Genomic DNA, 26474 nt, shown 5'->3' with positions numbered 1-26474 from the left:
AGAGGGAGGAACTCAAGAAAATTACAATCACAGGGAAGTGGTACTGAGCAAATTGTTGGAGCTGCAAGCTGATAAACTCTCCAGGTCCTGATGGGCTTCATCCTAGGGTTTTAAAAAAAGTGGCTAGTGAGATGGTTGATGCGTTGGTTTTAATTTTCCAAAATTCCCTAGACTCGGGAAGGTTCCATTAGATTGGAAAGTAGCAAATGTAACTCCTTTATTCAAAAAGGGAGGGATACAGAAAGCAGGAAACTACAGGCCAGCTAACTTAACATCTGTCATAAGGAAAATGTTAGAAGCTATTATTGAAGATATTATGGCTGGGCACTTAGGAAAATTTGAGGTAATCGGGCAGCGTCAAAATGGTTTTGTGAGACGGAAATAGTGTTTGACCAATTTATTAGAGTTCTTTGAAGAAGCAACATGTGCTGTGGATAAAGGAGATCTGGTGGATCTACTGTACTTGGATTTCCAGAAGGCATTTAATAAAGTGCCGCATCAAAGGTTATTGCGGAAAATAAAAGCTCAAATTGTAGGAGGTAACGTATTGGCATGGGTAGAAATTTGGCTAGCTAACAGGAAACAGAGAGTAGGCATAAATGGATCATTTTCTGGTTGGTAAGATGTAATGAGTGGTGTGCCACAGGGATCAGTGCTGGGGCCTCAACTTTTTACAGTTTAGATAAATAACTTGGATGAAGGGACCAAAGGTATTTTTGTTAAATTTGCTGATGACACAAAGTTAGGAAAGTTAAGTTGTGAACAGGACATAAGGAGGCGATATAGTTTAAGTGAATAGGCAAAGATCTGGCAAATGGAATATAATGTGGAAAAATGTGAAATTGTCCATTTTGGCAAGAAGAATAAAAAAGAAGCTTCTTATCTAAATGGTGAGAAGATGCAGAGGGATCTGGGTCTCCTAGTGCATGAATTGCAAAATGTTAGTATGCAGATGCAGCAAGTAATTAGGAAAGCTAATATTATTGTTTATTGCGAGGGGAATTGAATATAAAAGTAGGGAGGTTAGGCTTCAGTCGTACAGGGCATTGGTGAGACCACCTCTGGAGTACTGTGTACAGTATTGATCTCCATATTTAAGGACAGATGTAAATGTATTGGAAGCAGTTCAGAGAAGGCTTACCAGACTAATACCAGGAATGGGCAGGTTATCTTGAGGAAAGGTTGGACAGGCCAGGCTTGTATCTGCTGGAGTTTAGAAGTGTAAGAGGCGACTTGATTGAAGCATATAAGATCCTGTCTTGAAGGGGTCTTGACAGGGTGGATGTGGAGAGGATGTTTCTTCTTGTGGGAGAATCTAGAACCAGGGGCCACAGTTTAAAAATAAGGGGTCGCCCGTTTAGGACAGATGAGAAATTTTTTCTGAGGGTTTGGCACTCTTTTCCTCGAAAGGTGGTTGAAGCAGCGTCTTTGAATATTTTTAAGGCAGATTTTGTCCTTTCTGATAATACATGGAAGTGGGACATTCAATGAAGCTTGTTGATTGAAGTGAGTGTAAAACATTATTCCATTCAAATTTCCATGCATCCCACTTTGAAGCTGAGATGTTTCTGCACAGAGCAGCCTTGCCTAAATACCAGCAGTTTATGGGCTATCAATGCCTGATGGGCACTAACCAGAGAGATCTCTTTTTTAATACTAAATCATATGAAAATAAAGTCTTAATTTGTGATCATTTTAGATTGCTTTTTGTGCAAACATCCAATATCCCTAGAGATTCCCTCACAGACTCCATGGGAGTCATTCCGATTCTAAATCATAGGGTAAAATGGATGAAATGGATTCAGCCACCTGTTATACTTTTAAGATTTTAATTTCTGTTATGTAATGAACAGCTGAATCGATAACACCCTTTTTAGACTGTTGCCCAAGGTCATAATTACCCACTTGTCTTGAGAAACAGGGGTTTATCACATCTCATTGATATCTGTGGGGCCCCGCAGTCATTCCCTCTGACACTGGTGTACCGTGGCTGCAGCGTGCACTATCTACAAGATGCACTGCAGTAACGCACCAAGGCTGCTTCGAAAGCATTTTCTTAACCTGTAATCTCAACTGCCTAAAAAAAACAATGGGAGTGGGAACATTGGAACACCACCACGTGCAAGTTCTCCTCAATTTACAAACCATTCTGACTTGAAACAATATTGCCTTTCCTTCGCTGTCGCTGGGTCAAAATCCTGGAACTCGCTTCCTTCACAGCACTGTGGGTGTACCTACACCATGCACGGACTGCAGCGGCTCGAGAATCTGGCTCACCACCACCTTGAGCAACTGCAAGTGGACAATAATTGCCGAGCTTGCCAGGCACCCTCATCCCATGACTAAATTTTTAAAAACTGTTCCAGTTTTGTGTGCCTATATGCAAAAGCCTTAAGTAACAGATCAGTGCTTTCTCAATCTCTTCTTTTAAACTTGGGTAGACTGATTCTGATTTTATACAGTAAATGGCAGAACCCTTAAGTGCATCGAGGGGCAGAGGGATCTGGATGTACAGGCCCACAGGTCACTGAAAGTGGCAACTCAGGTGGATAAGGTAGTCAGGAAGGCATATGGCATGCTTGCCTTCATCGGCAGGGGTATTGAGTATAAAAGCTGGGAAGTCATGCTGCAGCTGTATAGAACCTTGGTTAGGCCACACTTGGAATATTGCGTGCAATTCTGGTCGCCACATTACCGGAAGGATGTGGCGGCGTTGGAGAGGGTGCAGAGGAGGTTTACCAGGATGCTGCCTGGTCTGGAGGTTATTAGCTATGAGGAGAGGTTGGAGAAACTCGGATTGTTCTCACTAGAGTGATGGAGATTGAGGGGCGACTTGATAGAAGTTTACAAAATTATGAGTGGCATGGACAGAGTAGATAGTCAGAAGCTTTTTCCCAGGTTGGAAGGGTCAATTACTAGGGGATATAGATTTAAGGTGAGAGGAGGAAACTTTAGCGGTGCAAGTTTTTTATGCAGAGGGTAGTGAGTGTCTGGAATTCGCTGCCAGGGAAAGTGGTGGAAGCAGGTATGATAGTGGTGTTTAAGAGGCAGCTTGACAAATACATGAATAGGATGGGAATAGAGGGATACGGACCCCGGAAATGCAAAATGATTTAGTTTGACAGGCAATATGATCGGCGCAGGCTTGGAGGGCCGAAGAGCCTGTTCCTGTGCTGTACTTTTCTTTGTTCTTTGATTCCTCCCAAAATGGTACAAGACAATTTTGGGAGATCCAAGATTCTTACAGTAAGACCCTTCATGGTTGAAGGGTTCTGCCTCTACACCAGCACCAACAGGGCTGGGTAGTGGGGGTGGGGGGGGTGGAATGTGAGTTTGGAATTGAATCTGTCTCTTACCCCAGCAACTCTAGAAGTGTTTTTTATGGGCAGGCCAGCTAAACAGTTCTTATGAGGATACATGATAGATTAACAAAGGATGGCATTGAAATGCAAACGTTTGCCTCTTAAACGAGTTAAGGAGGAATTCAAACTTCTACTCTTACTGAACTCCCCCCACCGACCCCACATTCAACATAGCCAGCATGTATTGGGTGATCAATCCCAGATCTAGCAAATTGATTGTAGAGCCACAACAATTGCGGTCAGGCATCATGTTTTGATAATTTCAAAAATTTATACAAGTGACTGACCCTTATGGATGGGGGATGCATAAACTAATCAAACCTACAAACAGAGGATCTGTTGTGGGCCAAAGGCACAAGTGGCAAGTCAAACCTGAGTGATTTTGGTCAAGTTTTAATTGTCTTGACGTTCAAGTGAATGAGAAGAGCACAAAACACTGTTTCAACGTTTGTACTTTTTGTTGTGTTTTAAAGTACAAATTGTATGAAGTTTGGCAGTAGATTTCCTGATTGCTCAATGGCATGTTGAGCCATTCCAACTGGGTAGGCCCAAGATTTGACACCTACCAAAAGTTACTCTTAAGCGGCAGGAACAGTACAGTTGTCACTTGGTGTGTTTAACTGAGGAAATTGGTTAAGGTCCCTGGTCGTGATTTTATTTTTGTGATCTGAAGGATTTCAAACTTTTCAGTAGGAACTTTTAATAAGTTGTGTTTAAAGAAAACTAAAAGGATGGATAAGAAACCTTGGATTGCTTGCATTAAAGGGCCAAATTTAGCTAAAAGAATTAACAATAAAGAAAAGAAAACAGAACTGTTATACCTGATCGAAATCGGAAGGCATGCTGCGAGGTTGATCAGGTTCAAAAGCTATAATGGATACTGTTGCTTCAGACTGTTAAAGACTAACTGCTTTGCTCAAGGGACCCCCAGTACAAGGGCAAGGTTAAAGATAAAGTAGACCATAAAGACAGGGCGTGAGAAGGAAAAATAACTAGCAAGCTGTATAGCTCTTTATAGCAAGGAGATGTGAATGCTCATTTTGTAATGATTTTAAGAGGCAGTTTAAAGACTTTTGATGAAGAATAAACTCCTCAATCTCCCAGAAGCAAGGAGTAAACATCTCTGCTTCTGAATTGCATTCCTGTATAATGCAGGCATCTTTACCTGTACCACTGTTGCGTCTTAATGTCAATAAAACCAATTATAGAGAGTAAAATATTTGGCTTTGGTTGCTTCTTACCTCTTGTACCTTACTTAGCCTGTCTTTTTTCCTCTCCTTTTCAATCCCTCCCACTTAGTCAAATAGCTCCCCTCCTTACTCTATTGAGATATAAAATGATTAATAGCCACTCTAAATGAGATATCAGAGGACCCAAGGCGCGCACACAACTGAATCTTAGCAAGGCATTAATGGAAAGAGGAAATTGAGACATTCTTTGTGTACATTGAATTGGATTCTGTAAGTTCATTACTAGAGAGACAAAAGTGGAATGTGAATTTTTTTATTGAAGTGCAACATAATGACTGTAAATTCTGCATGTTGAATTTTGAAATTCCACTAAACCTGAAGTGTGTGCAAAATGTATCACTTGTTTCTTTTTAAAACTTTTAGTTTCAAAACCTGCACCAGACTGGGAAGGGACAGCAGTAATAAATGGAGAATTCAAAGAGCTGAAGCTTACAGACTATCGAGGCAAATACCTCGTCTTCTTTTTCTATCCGCTTGATTTGTGAGTATCGAGATTAATACTCAAGACCTACGAATCAGTGATAGCTGTGGTGGAAGAGAAATTGCAGGCACTGACCATAAGATACATCAATGCACACTGCAATCTTGTACAGTCTTAACCCAGAAGTATTGTCGCTTTCTTGACGACGTTTGATGACATTTCTTTCTTGTCTTTGTATTTTCAATTCCCAATTATCAGAATGGTTCTTGGGCTTGAGCCGTTGTCCCTGGTTTTTGAGGTTCCTACATATATACTTGGAACTTTTTTAGTCCTGATATCAAAAGGGCAGCTCAGTTGGGAGGGAGACTGACCTCTGAGGGTTTTTATTTCAAGGTGGGGGTGGAAGAAAGAAGGTGTTTTGCAGCACTCCCACTCCCCCTTCTTCTCTCCCATCTTCCTCTTATTCCCTCCCCCCTCAGGCCTGCCTTCCATTTTACAATCTATTCATAGGTAATGACAGACAGAAAGAAACCATCAGTATTTAGAAACTTTGGTTCAGAAAATGTTGCTGTTCAGACTGGAGCCTTAACCCCACCAGCCTCCATGACAGCAACTACAAGGTAGAAATCAACCAAGGCTTTGGATTTTCCAACCCCATCTCACTCCTTGCCTGCCCTCAAACATGAGAAAAGATTGTTTTTAATTCCTTCTCCTAGCTAGCCTTCATTTATTTACCAAGGCTTTTACTTAAAATCTTATGAAGTGTATTCAGGAAGTGACACAAGAGCTTTGCCCAAACTTATTGGTTTCTTTAGGTAGGTTTTAGTCTGTATCTAAGTTATTTAATATGTTTTTCAAAACTGCATGATAGTTAACTTGTTCTACTATTGTTTACCATTGCATCTCAACTTTTATATTCTACACCTCTGCAACACCTTAAAACATAGTATGTTAATAGCATTATTATGTCATTTAAGTTGCTGCTTTTATGATGTTGTCAACCTGAACTCCTAAATTCCTCTGATTTTTCATATCAACTAGCCTTCCCCTATTAGAAGTATAATTATTCAACCAAAATATACCACCGCATATTTTCTGACATTGAATTCCATTTGCCCTTTTTTGCTCATTACACCATCGTATAAATACCTTTGTAGCTTTTGTTTGATCCTCAAAATAATTCACGACCTCCTATTTTTAGTATGTCCTGAAAATTTGGGCACAACTCCCTCCAGACCCAATACCGAATCATTCATGCACAAAGTGAACAGAAATGGTCCCAGAATATATTGGGCATTGCTACTCACCACTTCACATCTATGAAGCTGCCCATAACACTATTATACAAAATGATGATTAGGCCAGTTAGGGCACTGTGCAGATTTAGAACCCTCCCCTACAGAAAGGATGTTTGAACCATAGAGAATGTACAGCATAGATTCACCGGAATGATGTCAGGGACAGAAATCTATAATTACACAGTGAAGCTTGAATACTGGAATTTTTTCAGTCGGAACAGTGAAGGACATAAGGATAATTAATAGTTTTTAAAAATTATGATGGATTACCCACAAGATTTTAGCAAAAATGAATTTGTAATGTTTTGTCAGCCGCTAGTTTTGCCATCATACTGGGAGGGTGGGAAGTGCTGCCGCCGTCGCACGCGGGGGCAGGGGGCAGTGCCATTTCCTTGCTTGCAAAATGTTGTGCTTTGTATTTTTGTTCTATTCAGTTACTAATAATGCACATTTCTGATTTTATTTTTGAACACTGTAACATGAATGATAGTGATTTGGCAATGTTGCCAAAGGCTTTGAAAATATGCTACCTTTACAATGGCACCCTGATGTCAACCGGAATAAATTCAATGTGATAGATTTATTTTTTGTCAGAGTGCTTTTCATATGGAATGCTCTTCAAAGCATTGTCTCACTTTTTTATTTATATATATCTATACATATATATATATATATATATATATATACACATACACATATATACATATTTTAAATGCTTGCTCTGCATCTACCTTGAGTACAAGTACCCTTAAGTTTCTGTCTGATGTTTTGCCATTTAGGTGTGTTCCTAGCAAAGATCTGAATCTATAAACAATCCATCACTCATAATTACTTTGTTTTTTTAATTTACAGCACATTTGTTTGTCCCACTGAGATAATAGCCTTCGGTGACAGAATTGAGGAGTTTCGATCTATTAACACTGAAGTAGTGGCTTGTTCTGTTGACTCTCAGTTTACACACTTGGCATGGTAAGTAGGTCTGGAACTTTGTATAATATAAATGTCACACTTTTAGAATAATTTATAATTTACAATAGCTCAACTCATCAGCGAAATTGTTTTGCTGGATTTTCTGCAATAAGTAATGAGCTAGATTATTGCCTTTTCATTTAAATAAATTCCCAAATGCGTAAATTATAATCAAGAATATTTACATTCATTAGCTAATACAATTGATTTTATTACATAACATTTTCCATCACAGAAATAGGCCATTCAGCCCAGCAGGTCTATGCTGATATTTATGTTGAACCTCCTTCAACCTAACGATATCCTTTTTTTCTCAAGTCTTTTCTTTTCAAATATATATCTAGATTTCCCTTAAATGCAGCTATGCTAATCGTCTACGGCACTCCAGTAGCAGAAAGTTCCACTTTCCTATCTCTAACCTCAAACAAAATGTTCCCTGCCTGGATTTGTTCCATCTCCCTTTTTTGAATGGAGGAATAACATTAGCTGTTTAGGTATTTAAGTTTGTCTCATTTATCATTTGTATCCCTCCACCCTATCCTAATGATCCCTCATTATTTTACACGACATGTCAGGCTGGCATGCCAATGTTCCTGCCCAGGCGTAAAAACTCTGTGCATGGGTGGGTGGGTATGTGCCTGCAAAGAGCTCATCTCTGGTTTGTGAAGTTAACTGCAGGCAGGCTCAAAAAGTGTTGAGAAGAGATCCCAGAGTACCTTTTAAACCTGATTTAACCTGCAGAGACTCCTGCTAGTGTTAAATAAAATTGGGTGAGATTTAATCCCTTCCAGAGATTTTTTTCATTTCTCCAATCCATAGTTGAGCCTCTACTTTGTGCTTCTGGGTGCTTATCAGTACTAATAAATGCAGATATGAACAGTTTGTGTAAATGTTTATTTAAGCCTTGTCATTTAAGTAAAAGAATACACTTCTTAAGGAGATCCTTTTGCTTTATAAAGGATAAATACACCAAGAAAACAAGGTGGACTAGGACCAATGAAGATCCCACTACTCTCAGATCTTACACACCAAATTGCAAAGGATTACGGTGTGTATTTGGAGGATCAAGGGCACACACTTAGGTAACCAGAGAAAATCCATGCTTTAAGAAAAAACAAAACAATATGTAGTTTACTGTTATATAACAGCACAGTCATTTGGTACAGAACTTGCATATTGCTGAACAGAGACTCATCAGGACAACTCTCAAGAAAATACCAATGTCAGGGAAAACAACATATTTATACTGTATGAGAAGAGAGTGCTGATTGGTTGGCAAGTGGACTCCGATTGGTAGAGGCATTGCCATGGAGAATACACCAGTTGATGGTGACTGACAGTTAACTGCCTATCACATTGTTTGAAATTTAAACCAGGCAGCTTGACACTGGTCAAGATATTACCCTGGGGAATGAACCAGCAAATGGCTATCATTTACTTTGTTTTTCTGAAACAGGCGCAATGTGTGTAATGTTCCTTCTGTCTGCAAAGAACAGGGCCCTATGTATTAACATATGTAGCTTCCAGTACACACACATGCGCCACACTGCGAGCTCAACTGACAATCTTAAATTGGTTGTCAGCATAATTATTAGCACGCTGGGGATTATTCAGCAAATGTTGTCCAAATACAGAATTGCATCTAATGTTGGACACTGTTTTGAGTTTTGCAAGCACAGACTGGTTGGGTACGGGCTGTACCTTGCCCCTTTGCGAACAGCGGAAGGGACATGCTGTTTGATATGTTCCGCCAGTCTTTTGGACGTAAGAACTGCATACCTAGCATCACACTCGCACTGAAATTCATATACCATATTACTCATTTGTGTGATAGGCAGAATGTCTTTTTGGCTTGACGGCAGCATCCTGTTAATGATGAATACCACTCGTGTTCCTACTGCATAGTAGCAGCGTCAAATAGCTAGCTTCACCTGTTACTTAAATTTTTGAGATACCTTCCCCGTCCAGGGTAATCTGAGGTAGACTGGGCACTTTTCGGGGCTGAAAGTGACAGCCTTAGGCCCATTCATGAGTTTGCCTGATATACAGTGCAAAATGATCTGATCAGGGTAGCTATTATCCTGCAGGGTGGCTTTGATACGCCCTATTTCACCACCAAGCTTGCATGGTGAGGAGATGGCTCAGGCCCTAGTTACGAGTTTGCTGATAAGACCAATCTTATAGTGCATGGAACTGTAAGAGTCCCAACGTGTGTCCTAGCCAGTGAAGGTAGGCTTGCGATAGACTGTGGTAGAGAATCCCCTGGCAGATTTCTCAACCAGCACATCAAGGAAATGGAATTCATGTGACTGCTGCATTTCAACGGTGAATTTGAGCGCAGGATGGAGCCCATTAAGACATGCAGGGAAATTATTACATGCAGCTGCAGATTTAAATACAGCAAATGTATCATCCACATATCGGTAATATGCAAGGGGTAGGAGGTTGCCTGTCATTCCATCGAATTTCTCATGGAACCCAACAAAGGTGTTTTCGAGAGCTGGGCCTAAAAGGGGATCCCATGGCAACAACATCTATTTGGGCGTACGTGGTGTAATTAAAACTGAACTCAATTGCATGAGTTGCTGAGTTCATAAGCTCAGTGAACACTGATTCACAATGGTGGTGGGTCTAGATTACTATGCTATAGCGCTGCAGTGCAAATATCTATATGTCCCTTAAGTGGAACATTTGTTAATGGACTAGCAATGTCAATTGAGCACATGGACACAGCATTGCTGCCAACATGCAAGTCCTGTATGGTCTTTGCAAATGTGAAGGAATCTTCACTGTGTCTCTGGAAAACTTGCTCAAAACTGGTTCTAGCAATTCACCCAATTCAATGTGTGCAGAACCAGTCATAGATAAGATGGGGCATAAAGGGACATCACTTTTGTATGTCTTGGGCAGCCCGTAAGCAAACTTAAATAAGGGTAATTACAAAGGAATGAGGGCAGAGTCGGCTGGAGTGGACTGGGAAAGGAGTTTAGCAGAAAAGATAGCTGATGAACAGTGGCAGGCATTTAAGAAAATAGCTCATGACTCACAACAAAGATATATCCCAGTGAGGAAAAAGGATTCTAGGAAGGGGATAAACCAACCATGGTTAACCAAGGAGGTTAAGGGTAATATCAAATTGAAAGATAAAACATACAAGGCCCCTTAGGGAATGAGGCTGGGGAAATAATAATGGGGCACCAGGAAATGGCAGAAGAGTTAAATAAATACTTTTCATCAGTCTTCACAGTAGAGGACACTAATAGCATTCCAAAGATACTAAATACTCAAGGGGCAAAAGGGGGGAGGGGGAGAGGAAATAAATACAAGAACTATTACTAGAGAAAAAGTACTAGGGAAACTAATGGGGCTAAAGGCTGCTAAGTCCCCTGGACCTGATGGGTTGCATCCTAGGATATTAAAGGAAGTAGCTACAGAGATAGTGGATGCATTGGTAATAATCTTCCAAGAATCCTTAGATTCTGGAAAAGTCCCAGAGGATTGGAAAATTGCCAATGTCAATGCCAATATAACACCCTTATTCAAAAAGGGAGGGAGACAAAAAGCAGGTAACTATAGGCCAGTTAGTTTAACATCTGTCATTGGGAAAGTGTTAGAATCTATTATAAAGGATGTAATAACAGATCATTTAGAAATCCGTAATCTAATCAAGCAGAGTCAGCCTGGCTTCATGAAGGGGAAATCATGCCTGACAAATTTATTTGAATCTTTGAGGAGGTAACAAGCAGAATAGATAAAGGGGAACTAGTAGATGGAATATATTTGGATTTCCAAAAGGTGTTCGATAAGGTACTGCACATAAGGCTACTTAATACCATGGTGTTGGGGATAGTATATCAGCAAGGATAAAGGATTGGCTAACTAATAGAAGACAGAGAGTTGGGATAAGGGGGGCATTTTCAGGATAGCAATCTGTAACTAGTGGAGTGCCACAGGGATCGGTGCTGGAGCCACAATTATTTGTAATATATATTAATAACTTGGATGAGGGAAGTGAATGTACTATCGCCAAGTTTGCGGATGACACACACAGTCTACAGAGGGATATAGACAGGTTAAGTCAATGGGCAAAAACTTGGCAGATGGAATATATTGTGGGAAAATGTGAGGTTATGCACTTTGGCAGGAAGAATAGAGGAGCTGAATATTACTTTAAATGGAGAAAGACTGCAGAAAGCTGCAGCACAGGGATTTGGGGGCCCCTGTGCATAAATCACAGAAAGCTAGCGTACAAGTTCAGCAGGTAATAGGGAAGGAAAAGGGAATGGAGTATAAAAATAGGGAAGTCTTGCTAAAACTATACAAGGCACTAGTTAGACCATACCTAGAATACTGTGAACAGTTTTGGTCCCCTTATCTAAGGAAAGATACACTGGCATTGGAGGCAGTCCAGAGAAGGTTCACTAGGTTGATCGCAGGTATGGAGGGATTTCTTATGAGGAGAGGTTGAGTAGATTGAGCCTGTACTCATTAGATTTTAGAACAATGAGAGGCGACCTAATTGAAACATGTAAGATTCTTAGGGGCTTGACAGGGTAGATGCTGAGAGGTTGTTTGCCCATGTGGGAGAGTCTAGGACCAGAGGGCATAATCTCAGAGTAAGGGGGCACCCATTTAACACACAGATGAGGAGAAATTTCTTCTCTGAGGGTAGTGAATCTGTGGAATTCTTTACCACAGAGGGCTGTAGAGGCTGGGTCGTTATGTATATTCAAGGCTGAGATACGGATTTTTAATCAGTAAGGGAATCAAGGGTTATGGGGAAAAGGCAGGAAAGTGGAATTGAGGATTATCAGATCAGCCTTGATGTCATTGAATGGCGGAGCAGACTCGATGGGCTGAATGAGCTACTTCTGCTCCTACGCCTTAAGGTCTTATACATACCCTGACGCAGCGAGCTGTGAGGACGAACCCTGTCATATATATCTCACAGCAGCTCATTGCTCTTAGCATTTTTTCAGCTTACTTTCAAGCAAGGCTGCCTGGTCATGTTAAGTGGCAGGTCCAATGGATATGAATTTGGACCTGTCATTTAAGAATGGTATGCATTTTGTTGATATAGCCACGCTTGTTAAGGATGACTCTTCTTGTACCTTTGTCAGGTTTACTGATGTGTATGTCTGGGTTGGTCTTAAGGCCTCGCAATGCTGTAAGACATTCGCGTTGCATGTGAAAATCGGACAGATCATTCGGAATTCCACCAGACGCGTGTGCTATCAGATAGGAACGCTTTCAAGGATTCAGCATCTTCAGTAGATGTTGGTTTGTGGCAGGATAGTTGGGAGTATTGGAGTTTGAACTCAGCAAATACCTCTTCCTGTTTGATTTCGGGTGAAGGCACACAAATTGAAACCATGCGCAAGAACAAACTCCTCACTTTCTGAGAGTACATCGTTGGAGAGATTTGTTATGTGTTTATTGGCGTCATTAATTGCATTGCCAAACCGCTTCCGCTTAAGTGAGTTTATGGTGCGAGCATGTTTCCAACGGGTACTGTTTATGGTGTGGTCATCTATTGGAGTAATATAGTGGCATAAATGGATCAAATAGAAAAATTTTTTAAAATTGCACACCTCAGACAATGTGCAGTGCAGGGCATGGCATAAATTAGTAACCCTGTTACCAATCTGTTCAATCTCATCTCGCATAAATGCTCACTCAGTCGTGGGACTGTGTCTCACTTTAGCATTATCGATATGTTTGGAAATGCTCAGCAATACTCGAGTTATGTACTACCAAACAACAACTATTTGTGTGCCTGAGACGAGGTACAACAAAGACCAAATTCGGGATATCAACAACATAGTTCGACTTATGGGTAAGTGAAGAACAGGTAAGCTATCTATTGGAATTTCTCCAAGGATATATTAAATCCAAGGCGTGCCAGTTTTCATTTCCAAACGTATCGATAATGCTTAAGTGAGACACAGTCCCACTTAGCCATAAAGGAGATATTGGGTTATGACCAAAAGCTTGGTCAAAGAGGTAGGTTTTAAGAAATGTCTCCAAGGAGGAAAGCGAGAGAGAGTGGTGGAGAGGTGTCGGGAGGGAATTCCAGAACTTAGGGCCTAGGCAATTGAAGGCACGGTCACCAATGGTGGAACAGTTAGATTGGGAATGCATGAGAGGCCAGAATTTGAGGAGCGCAGATATCTTGGAGAGTTGTGGAGTTGGAGGAGTTAGAGAGGGAGGGGCAAGGCCACAAAGGGATTTGAAAACAAGAATAAGAATTTTCAAATCAAGACAATACTTGACTGTTAGCCAATGTAGGTCAGCAAGCACAGGGGAAAAAGATTTGCTGCGAGGTATACGAACATAAGTACTTATGAATTAAGAGCAGGAGTAGGCCACTCGGCCCCTGGAGTCTGCTCTGCCATTCAATAAGATCATGGCTGACCTGATTGTAACCTCAACCACACGTTCCTGCCTACCCCTGATAACCTTTCACCCCCTTGTTAATCAAGAATCTATCTAGCTCTGCCTTAAAAATATTCAAAGACTCTGCTTCCACTGCCTTCTGAGGGAGCATTCCAAAGACTCACTACCCTCCTGAGAGAAAAAAATTCTCCTCATCTGTCTTAAATGAGTGACCCCTTATTTTTAAACAATGACCCCTAGTTCTAGATTCTCCGACAAGAGGAAACATCCTCTCCACATCCACCCTGTCAAGACCCCTCAGGATCATAAACGTTTCAATCAAGTCGCTTCTTACTCTTCTAAATTCCAGTGGATACAAGCCTAACCTCTCCAGCCTTTCCTCATAAGACAACCCATCCACTTAGTCTAGTAAACCTTCTCTGAACTGCTTGTAATGCATTTACATCTTTCTTTAAATAAGGAGACCAGTACTGTACACAATACTCCAGATGTGGTCTCACCAATGCCCTGTACAACTAAAGCATAACCTCCCTACTTTTGTAATCAATTCCCCTCACAATAAATGATAACATTCTATTAGCTTTCCTAATTACTTGCTGTACCTACATACTAACCTTTTGTGATTCATGCACTAGGACACCCAGATCCATCTGAATCTCAAGAGCTCCGCAATCTTTCACCATTGAGATAAGAAGCTTCGTTTTTGTTCTTCCTGCCAAAATGAACAATTTCACATTTGCCCACATTATACTCCATTTGCCAGATCTTTGCCCACTCACTTAAGCTATCTTTGGTCACTTTGTAGCCTCCTTATATCCTCTTCATAATTTACTTCCCTACCTATCTTTGTGTCATCAGCAAATTTAGCAACCATTCCTTCGGTCCCTTCATCCAAGTCATATAAATTGTAATTGTGTAAAACACGCGCAGCAGAGTTTTGGATGACCTCAAGTTTACAGGAGGTAGAATGTTGGAGACCAGCCAGGAGTGTGTTGGAATAGTCAAGTCTAAAGGTAACAAAGGCATGAAATGAGGGTTTCAGCAGCAGATGAGCTGAGACAGGGTGAAGTTGAGTAATGTTAAGCGATGTTACGAAGGTGGAAAAGGATGGTCTTAAAGATAGCACAAATATGAGGTCAGAAGCTCATCTTTGGATCAGTTCTGACACCAAGGTTGCGAATTAACTGGCTTAATTTCAGGCTGTTGCCAGGGAGAGGGATGGAGTCGGTAGCTGCGGATTTAAGTTTGGAGTGGGGTCTGAAACCAATGGCTTCAGTCTTCCCAATATTTAATTTGGAGGAAATTTCTGCTTATCCAGTACTGGATGTTGGATAAGCAGTCTGATAATTTAGCAACAGCGGAGGAGTCAAGAAAGGTGGTGGTGAGGTAGAGCTGGGTGTTGTCAGCGTACATTTGAAAACTAACACCATGCCTTTGAATGATGTCACTGGGGGCAACATGTAGATCAGAAATAGGAGGGGGTTAAGGATAGGTCCCTGGGGACATCACAGCGCAGGAAGAGAAGCCATACAAGTGATTCTCTGGCTATGATTAGATAGATAAGAATGGAACCAGGTGAGAGCAGCCCCACCCAGCTGGATGACAGTGGAGAGGTGTTGAAGGAGGATGGTGTGGTCAACTGTGGTCAAGAGGACAAGGAGGGAAAGTTTACCCTGTTACAGTCACAGAGGATGTCTTTTGTGACTTTGACAGGAGTCGTTCTGGTACTATGGCAGGGGTGAAAACCTGATTGGAAGAGTTCTGGGAAAGATGGGAACATATTTGGGAGGCAACAACACGTTCAGGGATTTTGGAGAGGAAAGGATGGTAGAAGATGGGATGGTAGTTTGCAACGAGAGAGGAGTCGGGTGTTGACTTTTTGAGGAGAAGGTTACTGACACCAGATTTAAAGAAAAGAGGGACAGCACCTGAAGAGAGAACCGTTGACAATATCAGCTAACATGGGGAGCAGGAGGGAAAGTTGGGTGATCAGTTTAGTAGGAATAGGATCAAGGAAACAGGTGGTGGGTCTCATGGACGAGATAGGTTGAGAGAGGGCAAGAACAGATAGGAGAGGAACTAGACAAAGATGTGAGTTAAAGGCTAGGACAAGGATGATCATTAAAAGGAAGTTTGGCCAGGTGGGCTAGTGGAGGTGATGGAAATGGCAGAAACGGCTGATTGGACGGTCCCTGTCTTTGTGACAAAGAAGTCCATGAGCTCCTCACATCTTTTGTTGGAAGTGAGGGTGGAGGAGGCAGGGGAAAAGAGTTTAAGAAGATGGTCTGCAGTCGAGAAAAGAAGCTGGGGATTATCTTTAGATGATCCTTGAATAGTGAGCAGTTCTAGCAGATGGGAGCAGGATCCAGTAGTGCTTTTAAAATACCACAATATGGTGTGAAATATCAAAACTACAAATAGGAATGAACTTGTAAATGCATAAAACATTAAATATTTGAATTGTGAATATTCCACAATATTGTGGAAAACTTAAGCCACCATTACACTTATGTTATGTGGGTGTCACTGGCTAGGCCAGCATTTATTGCCCATCCCTAATTGCCCTTGAGGAGGTGGTGGTAAGCTCCGGCCTCGAACTGCTGCCGTCCATATGATGTAGGTACACCCACAGTGCTGTTAGGGAGGGAGTTCCGGGATTTTGAATGGCGATATATTTCCAGGTCAGGATGGTGAGTGACTTGGAGGGGAACTATCAGGTGGTGGTGTTCCCATGCATCTGCTGTCCTTGTCCTTCTAGGTGGTAGTGGTCGCGGGTTTGGAAGGTGCTGTTGAAGGAGGCTTGATGAGTTGCAGCATTGCATTTTGTAGGATGATCATGGGGGGTTTTTTCAGAAGACTGGATAGAAATAGTTGCTTGGTAGTACCGAATCTGAATGTTGCTGAAAAGAGAGACATGTTGCTAATGCTTTTCACCTTGCACTCATCAGGACAAACACAAGGAGCAGAATTTTCTGCTCGCGCGGGCATGTGCCCGACCCGAACGAGCATAAGATGACGCGTGATGATGTTGGGCGAGTGTCCTGACGTCATTGCACATTCGTGCGATATTTTGGTCGGCGGGCACGCGTGAGAGTTGGCAGTATGTCCGCCAACAATTAACCGGCCTATTAAGGTCATTAAAGATCAAATCGAATTAAATTTTTCGCTGCCCGTCCAACTTTATGGTTGGCGGGCAGATGAAAAGGCCAAGCGGCTTTTGGATTTTTTGTGCAATCTCATCTGTGGGCGGGATGAGGTTTCGAACAGTGATGTAAAAAAAAAATTTTCAAACTAAACATGTCCCTGCTCATGTGACAGTCACATGATGTGTGGCTTGGAGGGGAACTCGCAGGTGGTGGTGTTCCCATGCATCTGCTGTCCTTGTTCTTCTAGGTGGTAGTGATCGCAGATTCGGAAGATGCTGTTGAAGGAAGCTTGATGAGTTGCTGCAATGTTTCTTGTAGATGGGATCATTAGTGGTAGGATGAGTCTCATGAGGGGACATGTTAACATTTTTAAAATCTTTATTTTTTTTTATTTTCACAAATCTTCATCTCTTTGAGGCAGCTCTGTGCCCCAGGGAGCTTTTCCTATGCACATGTGTGAGAACTTGTGCGCTCATCCTCCTCCTCTCTCCACGCCCCCCCCCCCCCCCCCCACCCCGTGCCAAACAGGCAGTGCTGCAGTGTGCGAGTTATGCTGGGCGGGCCATAATTGGCCCGCCAACGTGAAATCGTGGTCATGGCCCGATCGTGGGTGGTGGTCAGCTTCCCACCCTCTCCAGCTTGCCCCCACCAAGCCCGCCCGATGAGGGCAAAATGCTGGCCAAGAATGCCAAACTTCAAACGATTGGAACAATTTATACTGCAGGAGAAAAGGATGCTGATTGGTTGGCAAGTTGACTTTGATTGGCTGAGGCATTGCCCTGGAAAAAGCAGTGGGGAACTATAGGCTCCCCAAACTCCCGGGCAATTCAAAAAAGGCGCAAAGCTTGAACATGTTCCTTTTGTTCATAGAGAAAAGTAGACAGTCATGGAGAACCCATTAGCAGGTTTCTCAACTAGTACGTTGAGGAAAGGGAGTGTACATTAGACTGTTCCTTTTTTGTGCCTTTGATGGTTGCTCTCTGGACCCTTAAGATCAGATCTTGGGTTCAGTCAGAGGTATGGCATTTGAGTTCATTTATACTGTGAAAGAGGTTCACAATTAGGGTGTTTGTGTTACTGCCAGACCTGCTCTATTGACAGCAGCCAAAGTTGCTTCTTGAAGATGCCTACGTGTCCAGATGGAGCACACCGAGTTGTATAGTTAGAACTGATTGAGTGCAAAAGGAGACATGAAATGGCAATCCTCATGTTATGGAGGATTTTAACGTCAAAACTCCTGATTGCTACCAGCAAGATTTTGCCCAATTTTGCGATTGAATTTGTTCTAACATCTCCTTCTATGGTTCAGTGCCAAATTTTGTTTGATGCCACTATGAAGCCTCTCGAGACATTTTACAATGCTATAGGTGCTATGTAAATGCAAATTGCTGAAGGGCATACCTCCAACAGAACAAATATCTCTATAGTTTCACAGCCTTTTCTCAAGCCTATTTTGTATATGAAAATTACATGAAATGTATAGTTTCATCCGTCATGGAGAAAAAGTTGACTTTGACACCTGCACTTTTTCTTTCAGAGGCCTTTTCATCATTGATGACAAAGGAATACTGAGACAAATTACAATGAATGATCTTCCAGTGGGCCGTTCAGTCGATGAAACGCTTCGTTTAGTTCAAGCATTCCAGTATACTGACGCACACGGTGAAGGTACACATGAATGTTATTGGAACCAAGTGCACAAAACTTATAAATTGGCAAAATTAAATAACTTGGAATAAAAGCAGTCCTTGTCCAAATGCAGAAAGACCTGGACAATATCCAGGCTTGGGCTGATAAGTGGCAAGTAGCATTTGCACTACACAAATGCCAGGCAATGACCATCTCCAACAAGAGAGAATCTAACCATCACCCCTTGATATTCAATGGCATTACCATCACTGAATCTCCCACTATCAACACCCTGGGGGTTGCCATTGACCAGAAACTGAACTGGACCAGCCATGTAAATACTGTGGCTACAAGAGCAGGTCAGAGGCTAGGAATTCTGTGAAGAGTAACTCACCTCCTGACTACCCAAAGCCTGTCCACCATCTACAAGGCACAAGTCAGGAGTGTGATGGAATACTCCCCACTTGTCTGGATGAGTGCAGCTCCAACAACACTCAAGAAGCTTGACACCATCCAGGACAAAGCAGCCCTCTTGATTGGTACCCCATCCACAAAGATTCACTCCCTCCACCACTGATGCAGTGGCAGCAGTGTGTACCATCTACAAGATGCACTGCAGGAACTCACCAAACCTTCTTAGACAACATCTTCCAAACCCATGACCACTACCATCCAGAAGGACAAGGGCAGCAGATACATGGGAACACCACCAGCTGGAAGTTCCCCTCCAAGTCACTCACCATCCTGACTTGGAAATATATCGCCGTTCCTTCACTGTCGCTGGGTCAAAATCCTGGAACTCCCTCCCGAACAGCACTGTGGGTGTACCTACACCACATGGACTGCAGCGGTTCAAGAAGGCGGATCACCACCACCTTCTCGAGGGCAATTAGGGGTGGGCAATAAATGTTGGCCAAGCCAGTGACGCCCACATCCTGTAAAATGAATTTAAAAAATAAATTTTACAAGTGAAGAGTGAATTGATTTTTTTTGCATGCAAGTTGCTCAGCTGCAGCCTGAATGTATTTGCTTTTGTTTTGATGGCTTTGGTTTTTTTTTTAGTTTGCCCGGCTGGTTGGAAACCTGGAAGCGATACGGTAAGATTGTCATTTAACCTAAAAACTTTCCTGACCTCATCTATATGAAAAGGAAGATTTAATTTATACATTCATCCATTTGCTACAAATAGTGAATTAGACTTAAATATCAACAATCTTTTGTGCTTGCCTTGTCACATCTATGGTGTTATAAATATAGCCCAAGTTCAAGCTTAAAAAAAGTCATAGTGCATTAACATCTGTAATCTTGCTGCTGATGTATTTTAATTAGATTAAACCAGAAGATGTCATGAAAAAGTGGTGGCCACGACAAGATTTGTAAGTAAACTCACTGGCAACAGGCGTGATTACAGATGTTAAATTGCTGTGTACATTAAAATTGACAACTTGTGAAATGTGTTTTATACCTGATAGCAGAAAGTGCTTTTGTGCTGGTATATTTGATAGCTTGTCTTTTTAATAGCTTCCTGTACATGAGTAGCTTCCTCCACACTGAACTGAGCAGAGTTGACAACTTGTGCTGCTTAGATTCTGTATTAAAACGAGCAGTTCCTGTCCTGTCAGCATTGCAGACTAGATCACTGGAAGTGAGTTACCTGCGAGCTAGGACTTGCTTTTGGCATTAGGAATGTTTTATGCAGGTTATTCTTGATCTGACAAGTTTACTGGTTGGTGATGTAGGAGATGCAGAGAGAATCTGTGAGCAAGATTTGAAGTTAATAACAACATCACCATTTTGGTGGCAATCACAAATAGATATTTCTAATAGAGTTTCCAAACTAACAGTCTTAACAGTTGGCTTGATATTTATTTTGAGCATACTGGAAGGAATTTTTACTTCCTTAGATCTTTTACAAAGTATTAATCGGACAACTTCACAATGTTGCCATAGAATTCAATTAGATACTTGCACAGGCCAATAAGTTTGAATTTTCTCTAGGATTTTGATTGGTTGATTTTTGTGGTGGTTGCTGTTTAGTGAATGGAGAGATGAGTTAGAAAACTTTTGGTTTTGATCCAGGTGCTTATGCTGAGCAGCATGCTTCACACCTTATGTAATTCTGTGATGGAAGCATAAAGTTTTGATTTTGGCAATTTTCAATTAATGAAAGCCGTACAGGCATCTGGATCAAAAGCTAAAAAAAATTCCTAACACATCTTTCCATTCACTAAAGAGCAGCCACCACAAAATCAACTAATCAAAATCCTAATGGAGCTGTGGTCGTCCCCAACCACCTCACTGCATGCCCTACAAAAAAATCTGTACTTGACTTTTAAATCTGAAAATAACTTCAGAGTTGATTGTCCCATATGACAAACTAATACTTAAATATCTCTCTTTATAAGGTATCCTGCAGATGCTAGTTTGTACCTATATCAATGCCTGTATCTCAACTCTCCCTCCTCAAGTGTTCCTAAGCTAAATGAACACTCCCAAGTCCCAACCCTTTCTGCTTGATGTGTTTCACAACCCTTTCTGTTTTGTTCCATTTGTTCCCACAAAGATTCTTTGAATGCTTCAAAGCAGTTCAGATTAAGACTCCTAAAAGAGGGAGGAGATGGAGAGAAAGTGACAAAATAGGATCAGATAGTGGCCTGGCAGCCCATTTGTTTATGCATCCTAGACAATAAAAGGTCATTATGTCCCTGCAACCTCCACCATCCTTATGCTTATTGTATCACCTTAACCGTCCCATACCCCTCCTCAATACCCAAGATCTTGCAAAATACCGGAGGCCTGTGAGTATGTTGAGTTCTCTCAAATTTTCCTATTCCCATGTGAGCATTAATGGATCCTGAACTGATATTTATCTATTTAGGAATGATTTACTCTTGTCTTTCATGTCAAATGAAGCTTAATTGTGCAGACATTCATTTGAATGCTTTCTTGAAGGACTAATATGAATCACCTACAATGCATCCTCCCAAGATACTTGTTCCATAAGTCAGTCACATTGTGGGGTTAAAATTCCCAAACTCAAGGCATAAAATCTATCTTTTTAGCTTGGTTTGGGATGGAATCATCCTTGTTCTTTCTGACATGAGAGGACCTAAATTGGACACTACTCCAAATAGGGTTATACCCAAGCCTTGTATTCCTCCATTATTGTGGTCCTAGTTTTGTAATGAATAGTCTGGGCAACACAGCAAGGTCCTGATACCTTTGGCTGAAACTCCTGACAATGACCACTTCCATGTATATCTTTAGCCATTATATACTTATGCAATTCTGTTTTCCTATTTTGCATACTTATGTGTATAACTGTACGTTATCCATATTGGAGAACACTTGCCACACAGATGCCTACTTCCCCCATCTATCTAAATCCAGTTGAATTTTTCACTGTTCCAGAGGACACAGGTTTCTACTGTGTGAATGTACTGCCTGAAAGGGTGGTAGAAGTAGGTTCAATAGTAATTTTCAAAAGGGAATTGGATAAATACTAAAAGGAAAAATTGCATGGCCAATAGAAAAAGTAGGGCAGTTGGACTAATTGAATAGCCCTTTTGATGAGCTGTATGGCCACTTCCTGTGCAGTAGAACCATAGAACACTACAGCACAGAAAGTCCATAACCCTCCAGACCTCTCCCATCCATGTATCTATCCAACTTATTCTTAAAACTTAAGAGTGAGCCCGCATTTACCACGTCAGATGGCAGCTTGTTCCACACACTCACCACTCTCTGAGTGAAGAAGTTCCCCCTAATGTTCCCCCTAAACCTTTCCCCTTTCACCCTAAAGCCATGTCCTCTCGTGTTTATTTCTGCTAATCTAAGTGGAAAGAGCCTACTCTGTCTATACCTCTCATAATTTTGTAAACTTCTATCAAATCTCCCCTCATTCTTCTACGCTCCAAGGAATAAAGTCCTAACCTGTTTAATCTTTCCCTGTAACTCAACTCCTGAAGACCTGGCAACATCCTAGTAAATCTTCTCTGCACTCTCTCAATCTTACTGATATCCTTCCTGTAGTTAGGCGACCAGAACTGCACACAATACTCCAAAGTTGGTCTCACCAATGTCTTATACAACCTCACCATAACATGCCAACTCCTATACTCAATACTTTGATTTATGTAGGTCAGTATGCCAAAAGCTTTCTTTACAACCTTGTCTACCTGTGACGCCACTTTCAGGGAATTATGTATCTGAACTCCCAGATCCCTTTGTTCCTCCGCACTCCTCAGTGCCCTACCATTTACTGTGTATGTCCTACCTTGGTTTGACCTTCCAAAATGTAACACCTCACACTTTTCCACATTAAATTCCATCTGCCATTTTCTGGCCCATTTTTCCAGTTGGTCCAGATCTCTCTGCAAGCTTTGAAAGCTTTCCTCGCTGTCCACAACGCCTCCAATCTTAGTGTTATCTGCAAACTTGCTGATCCAATTCACCACATTATCATCCAAATCTATTCAAAATATATATTCAAAAAATATATTCAAGTAGGAATCTATTATTCAAAATTTTAATCTGCTGTATGTGCCCTCCTCCAGATGTCAGTGAATATTGTTATGGACAGGAGGGTATTTAATTTAAACAGCCCTGATTCCTTCTCTCACCACCTTTCTGTAAACAGGAAGATGTTTTTTGATTTCCCCGTTTATACATGGCGACGCATTCTCCCACCCCTCAGTTTTGGTGTGATCCAATTCTCTATTAATAACCCCACAGCAAACTCGAGCTAGGATGAACTAAAGGGGTTAGTCTATTTTACACACACTCAAAATGTGGGGGTGGGTGGGGGGGCTGGCGGGGTCGCTACGTAGCCCCCTTGGTACATTCATACAATAAGAGAGAAAGGGGGAAGAAAGAGGTACAGGGCAAAGACCACAGAGAAGAAATAAGAATTATTGTTTCACGTGAGTCCAGAGTCCAGAATCAAAGTCCAATGGTGTATTCCTTCACAGAGTCAGCAGGTTGAAGACAGATGCTGGATAATCCACTTTTTCAGTAGAGATGATTTCCCCTATGGGATAGGCACATAGAGATGATTTAGTCTTGTAGGCGCTGGTGCAGAAGTTCCAATAGAAAAAGTGTAGGTGGGGAGCTAGGTATTAAAAAATGTGCAGATCCCTTTTTCTGCTGCTGTCCACTAAATGGAAAATGGCAGTCTGCCTTTTTCAGCTCCACAAGGCAATATTACAGGTACTAGCAGCTTGGTTGGGGTTGGTGGGGGAGGTGTTATGTGACATGATTCCCTCTTCTCCACCTTGGTTTGGACAAAGGATTGGCCTGGATTCTTGAGATGGTTCATGTTAACGTTTCAACCATTAATAAGTTCAAACTCAGATGGATTGTCTCTGTTGGCCAGGGCCTGACCGTAGAAATGTAAAGGGCCTTTGTACAAGTCCTGGGGATTTGATCCCTGGACTCACAGGGGCATTAGCGCCTCTTTAAAGATGAGGTTGCTGCTATTCCGAAGGCCAAAAATTCCTTCTGTGTGCCATTTGTGGCTTCAGACAGTTTAAAGCCTTTACCCAGTTTTAAGAAAAATAATTTTATAGATTAGCCAGGATGATGTGTATATATATTTTATAAAAAATATAGAGTGAGGTCTTGGCCGCCTGACAATATATTGAGCAGAAGGAACACATCACTGAGCCTTGGGGCGCGGCACTTCTTACCTCATCTTGGGAAACTATTCCAGTTAAAGGCACCTTTTAGTTTCCTCCATGGAAACTCTGCCAATTCCTAGTCCATCTTCCCATTTCTTATACTCTTCCCCTAACACAGTGAGAATTAATTTACATGCAAGGTTCCTCTATGGCTGTTTATTTTAAGAAATCAACATAAATGCACAAAAAAGTCTGGCAACAACAAAGTCTTGATTTAAGAATGGTATGATATTGTCCTTTCAATTTAAAAAAAACACTTCAGTAGTCATTAGCCTGTTAACTTTCCAGTTCAACTCCATTTTATCGCGGGATTTAACTTCCTGTCTGCTGTTTATGTACCTTCCAGATGTCTTTTGACCCCTGATCTTCTTTTGACTTGTCCCTGCTTCTCTATAGTTTGTACATAGGCTAAAGGTCTCTTTTCCTTTTGTCAATACTTCCTACTCTCCTATCTCTGACTTTCTGCCTCCTCTACATTGTTAGGTTCTTCTTGTCCATTTAATAATCTGTTTATGCCACTACTCCAGACTGTTCAAACCTGGCAATGATTATTTCTCCCAAATAACTGTTTGAAATGTTAAATGGATCATTTGCAGATGCACTGTGATGAGCAATTTTCCCACTAATTGCTTTTCACTCAGGAATTGCATATCTCAAAGTCGTGGCCCTTTTTGTATTTTTCCTAAAACAGAAAATAAATGCCCCAAAATTCTTTGAAAGGAAACCCTTTCATTTGCTAGATGAGTATGAAGGCAAATTGTGATTTAAGGAAATAGTATCACTGAAAGAGCAGCAGCTGGCTTAATGTTTAGGTTTAGTTCTTTCTGGTTGTAACTTGCATTCCTGTTTCTCAGAAGCTAACCTCAGGTTGTAAAACCTTTTTGGCAGTTGTTTTGCCAAGTATTTTTGAGTTTGATTTCTATGTTTTATGCTCTTTTCCTTCAGATAATTCCGGATCCAGCTGGAAAACTGAAGTATTTTGATAGAAAACATTAAACCTTAAACATTGGTGTTTTATAATACCTGATTTCTGACTCAAACAATAAAATTGTTAATTCTTTTTGTGTGTGGCATGTTTTACTGCAGCTATCATTGCAAGTGATTTTGATAACTTTAAAAAATGCTTTTTTCTCTAGTACAAGGGAGAGCAAGAAATGTGTGTTTAATTGTTCCCCATTGCTGGAGATGACATTATATTGATGCTGTACGTCCTATCAGCACAGCAAATTAAAACCTTTTGTCAGTCTGACAGTGAATTTTTTTGGTTTTCATAGTAATGTTGATGCCATTTACATTACAATATTTTATTCTTGAAGCAATTATCAAATTGACTTCTGAAAATCCAGTAAATTATATCTATTGGATAACACGTGCACCAGCTTAATTCTCTCAATTTCAGTGAATTTGCGAAGCTAAGTCTTGGTAGCTTCCAAAACCATGCTGTCATCCTTATTGGTTGTGTGTTGTTTTAAATGAGCATTTCCCAATATTGATATTGGAGTTATCTAGTCATTTTGATGTCTGGATGTGGTGGCCCAGGTAAGGTTCCACACTCTGCGAGCTGTGTTTTACTTTAGTTTCATTGGTGGAGCTCACTCTGCTTCTCCCCTGCTGACCTGCCTGGCACCTTTACATGCTCACAAGATCATTAGCCTTCATTTCCTCTTGCACAGACCTCATTGCTTCTTGTGCTTATTCGTGCAACTGTCAGGAAGATGGTGTAGGAGTTGATGGGGGAGATTTCTGATTGTAATTTGCTTTCTATACAGTACTGAATATTCATTAACAACTCACTGCATTTACATTAGACCTTTTAATGTACGTCTCAAGCTACTTCATGGGAGTGAAGGCACAATTTTACCTAGATTGGGCCACATGATCAAAAGTTTAAACAAAAAAGTAGGTTTTAAGGACTGTCTTAAGAGACAGAAAAGTTTAGGGAGGAAATACCAAAGTTTTGTGTCTAGGCACCTGAAAGCACGGCTGTCAATGTTGGAATGAAGGAAAGAATTGGAGGAATGTGGGGATTACGGAGGGTTGTAAGACTGAGGAAGGTTAGGAATGGGCAGGATTGAGCCCATGAAGGGATTTGAAAACAAGGATGTCAATTTTAAAATTATGGTGTTGCCAGACCAGTTGCCAACATAGGCAGTTTTCAAATGTAACAAGTGTAAGGATTCTCCACCAAGATTACTTTCTCTCCCTTCCCTTAAACCCATTGAGCCAAACTTTCTCTAAAGGCCCCCTCCAGCCCCAACCCTAGACATGTTTCTCTCCTATCTCCCTTCATGCCCTTTCCAAGCTCATCTTGTCCATGAGACCCTC

At 41.3% G+C, this 26474-nt stretch overlaps 1 protein-coding gene across 2 annotated transcripts in view; it reads left to right on the top strand.

Moving 5' to 3' along the window:
- prdx4 (peroxiredoxin 4) overlaps nucleotides 1–25398 on the top strand; it is a 31116-nt gene extending 5718 nt beyond the window's left edge. Inside the window, exons 2-8 of one of the 2 annotated variants that reach the window (XM_078559596.1) lie at nucleotides 4976–5093; nucleotides 7184–7300; nucleotides 8260–8382; nucleotides 18380–18510; nucleotides 19534–19568; nucleotides 19801–19847; nucleotides 25095–25398. In XM_078559596.1, the coding sequence (XP_078415722.1) occupies nucleotides 4976–5093; nucleotides 7184–7300; nucleotides 8260–8382; nucleotides 18380–18510; nucleotides 19534–19568; nucleotides 19801–19847; nucleotides 25095–25098 (575 nt within the window). In that variant the 3' untranslated portion in view covers nucleotides 25099–25398. The remainder of the gene's footprint in view (nucleotides 1–4975; nucleotides 5094–7183; nucleotides 7301–8259; nucleotides 8383–18379; nucleotides 18511–19533; nucleotides 19569–19800; nucleotides 19848–25094) is intronic. The other variant, XM_078559597.1, reaches the window with a different exon arrangement.
- The last annotated feature ends 1076 nt before the right edge of the window (nucleotides 25399–26474 follow it).

The sequence above is a fragment of the Cetorhinus maximus genome, chromosome 16 (assembly GCF_964194155.1).
Source record: "Cetorhinus maximus chromosome 16, sCetMax3.hap1.1, whole genome shotgun sequence".
Lineage (NCBI taxonomy): Eukaryota > Metazoa > Chordata > Chondrichthyes > Lamniformes > Cetorhinidae > Cetorhinus > Cetorhinus maximus.
Note: the sequence above shows the minus strand (reverse complement) of the source record. Positions and strands in the feature narration are given on the sequence as shown.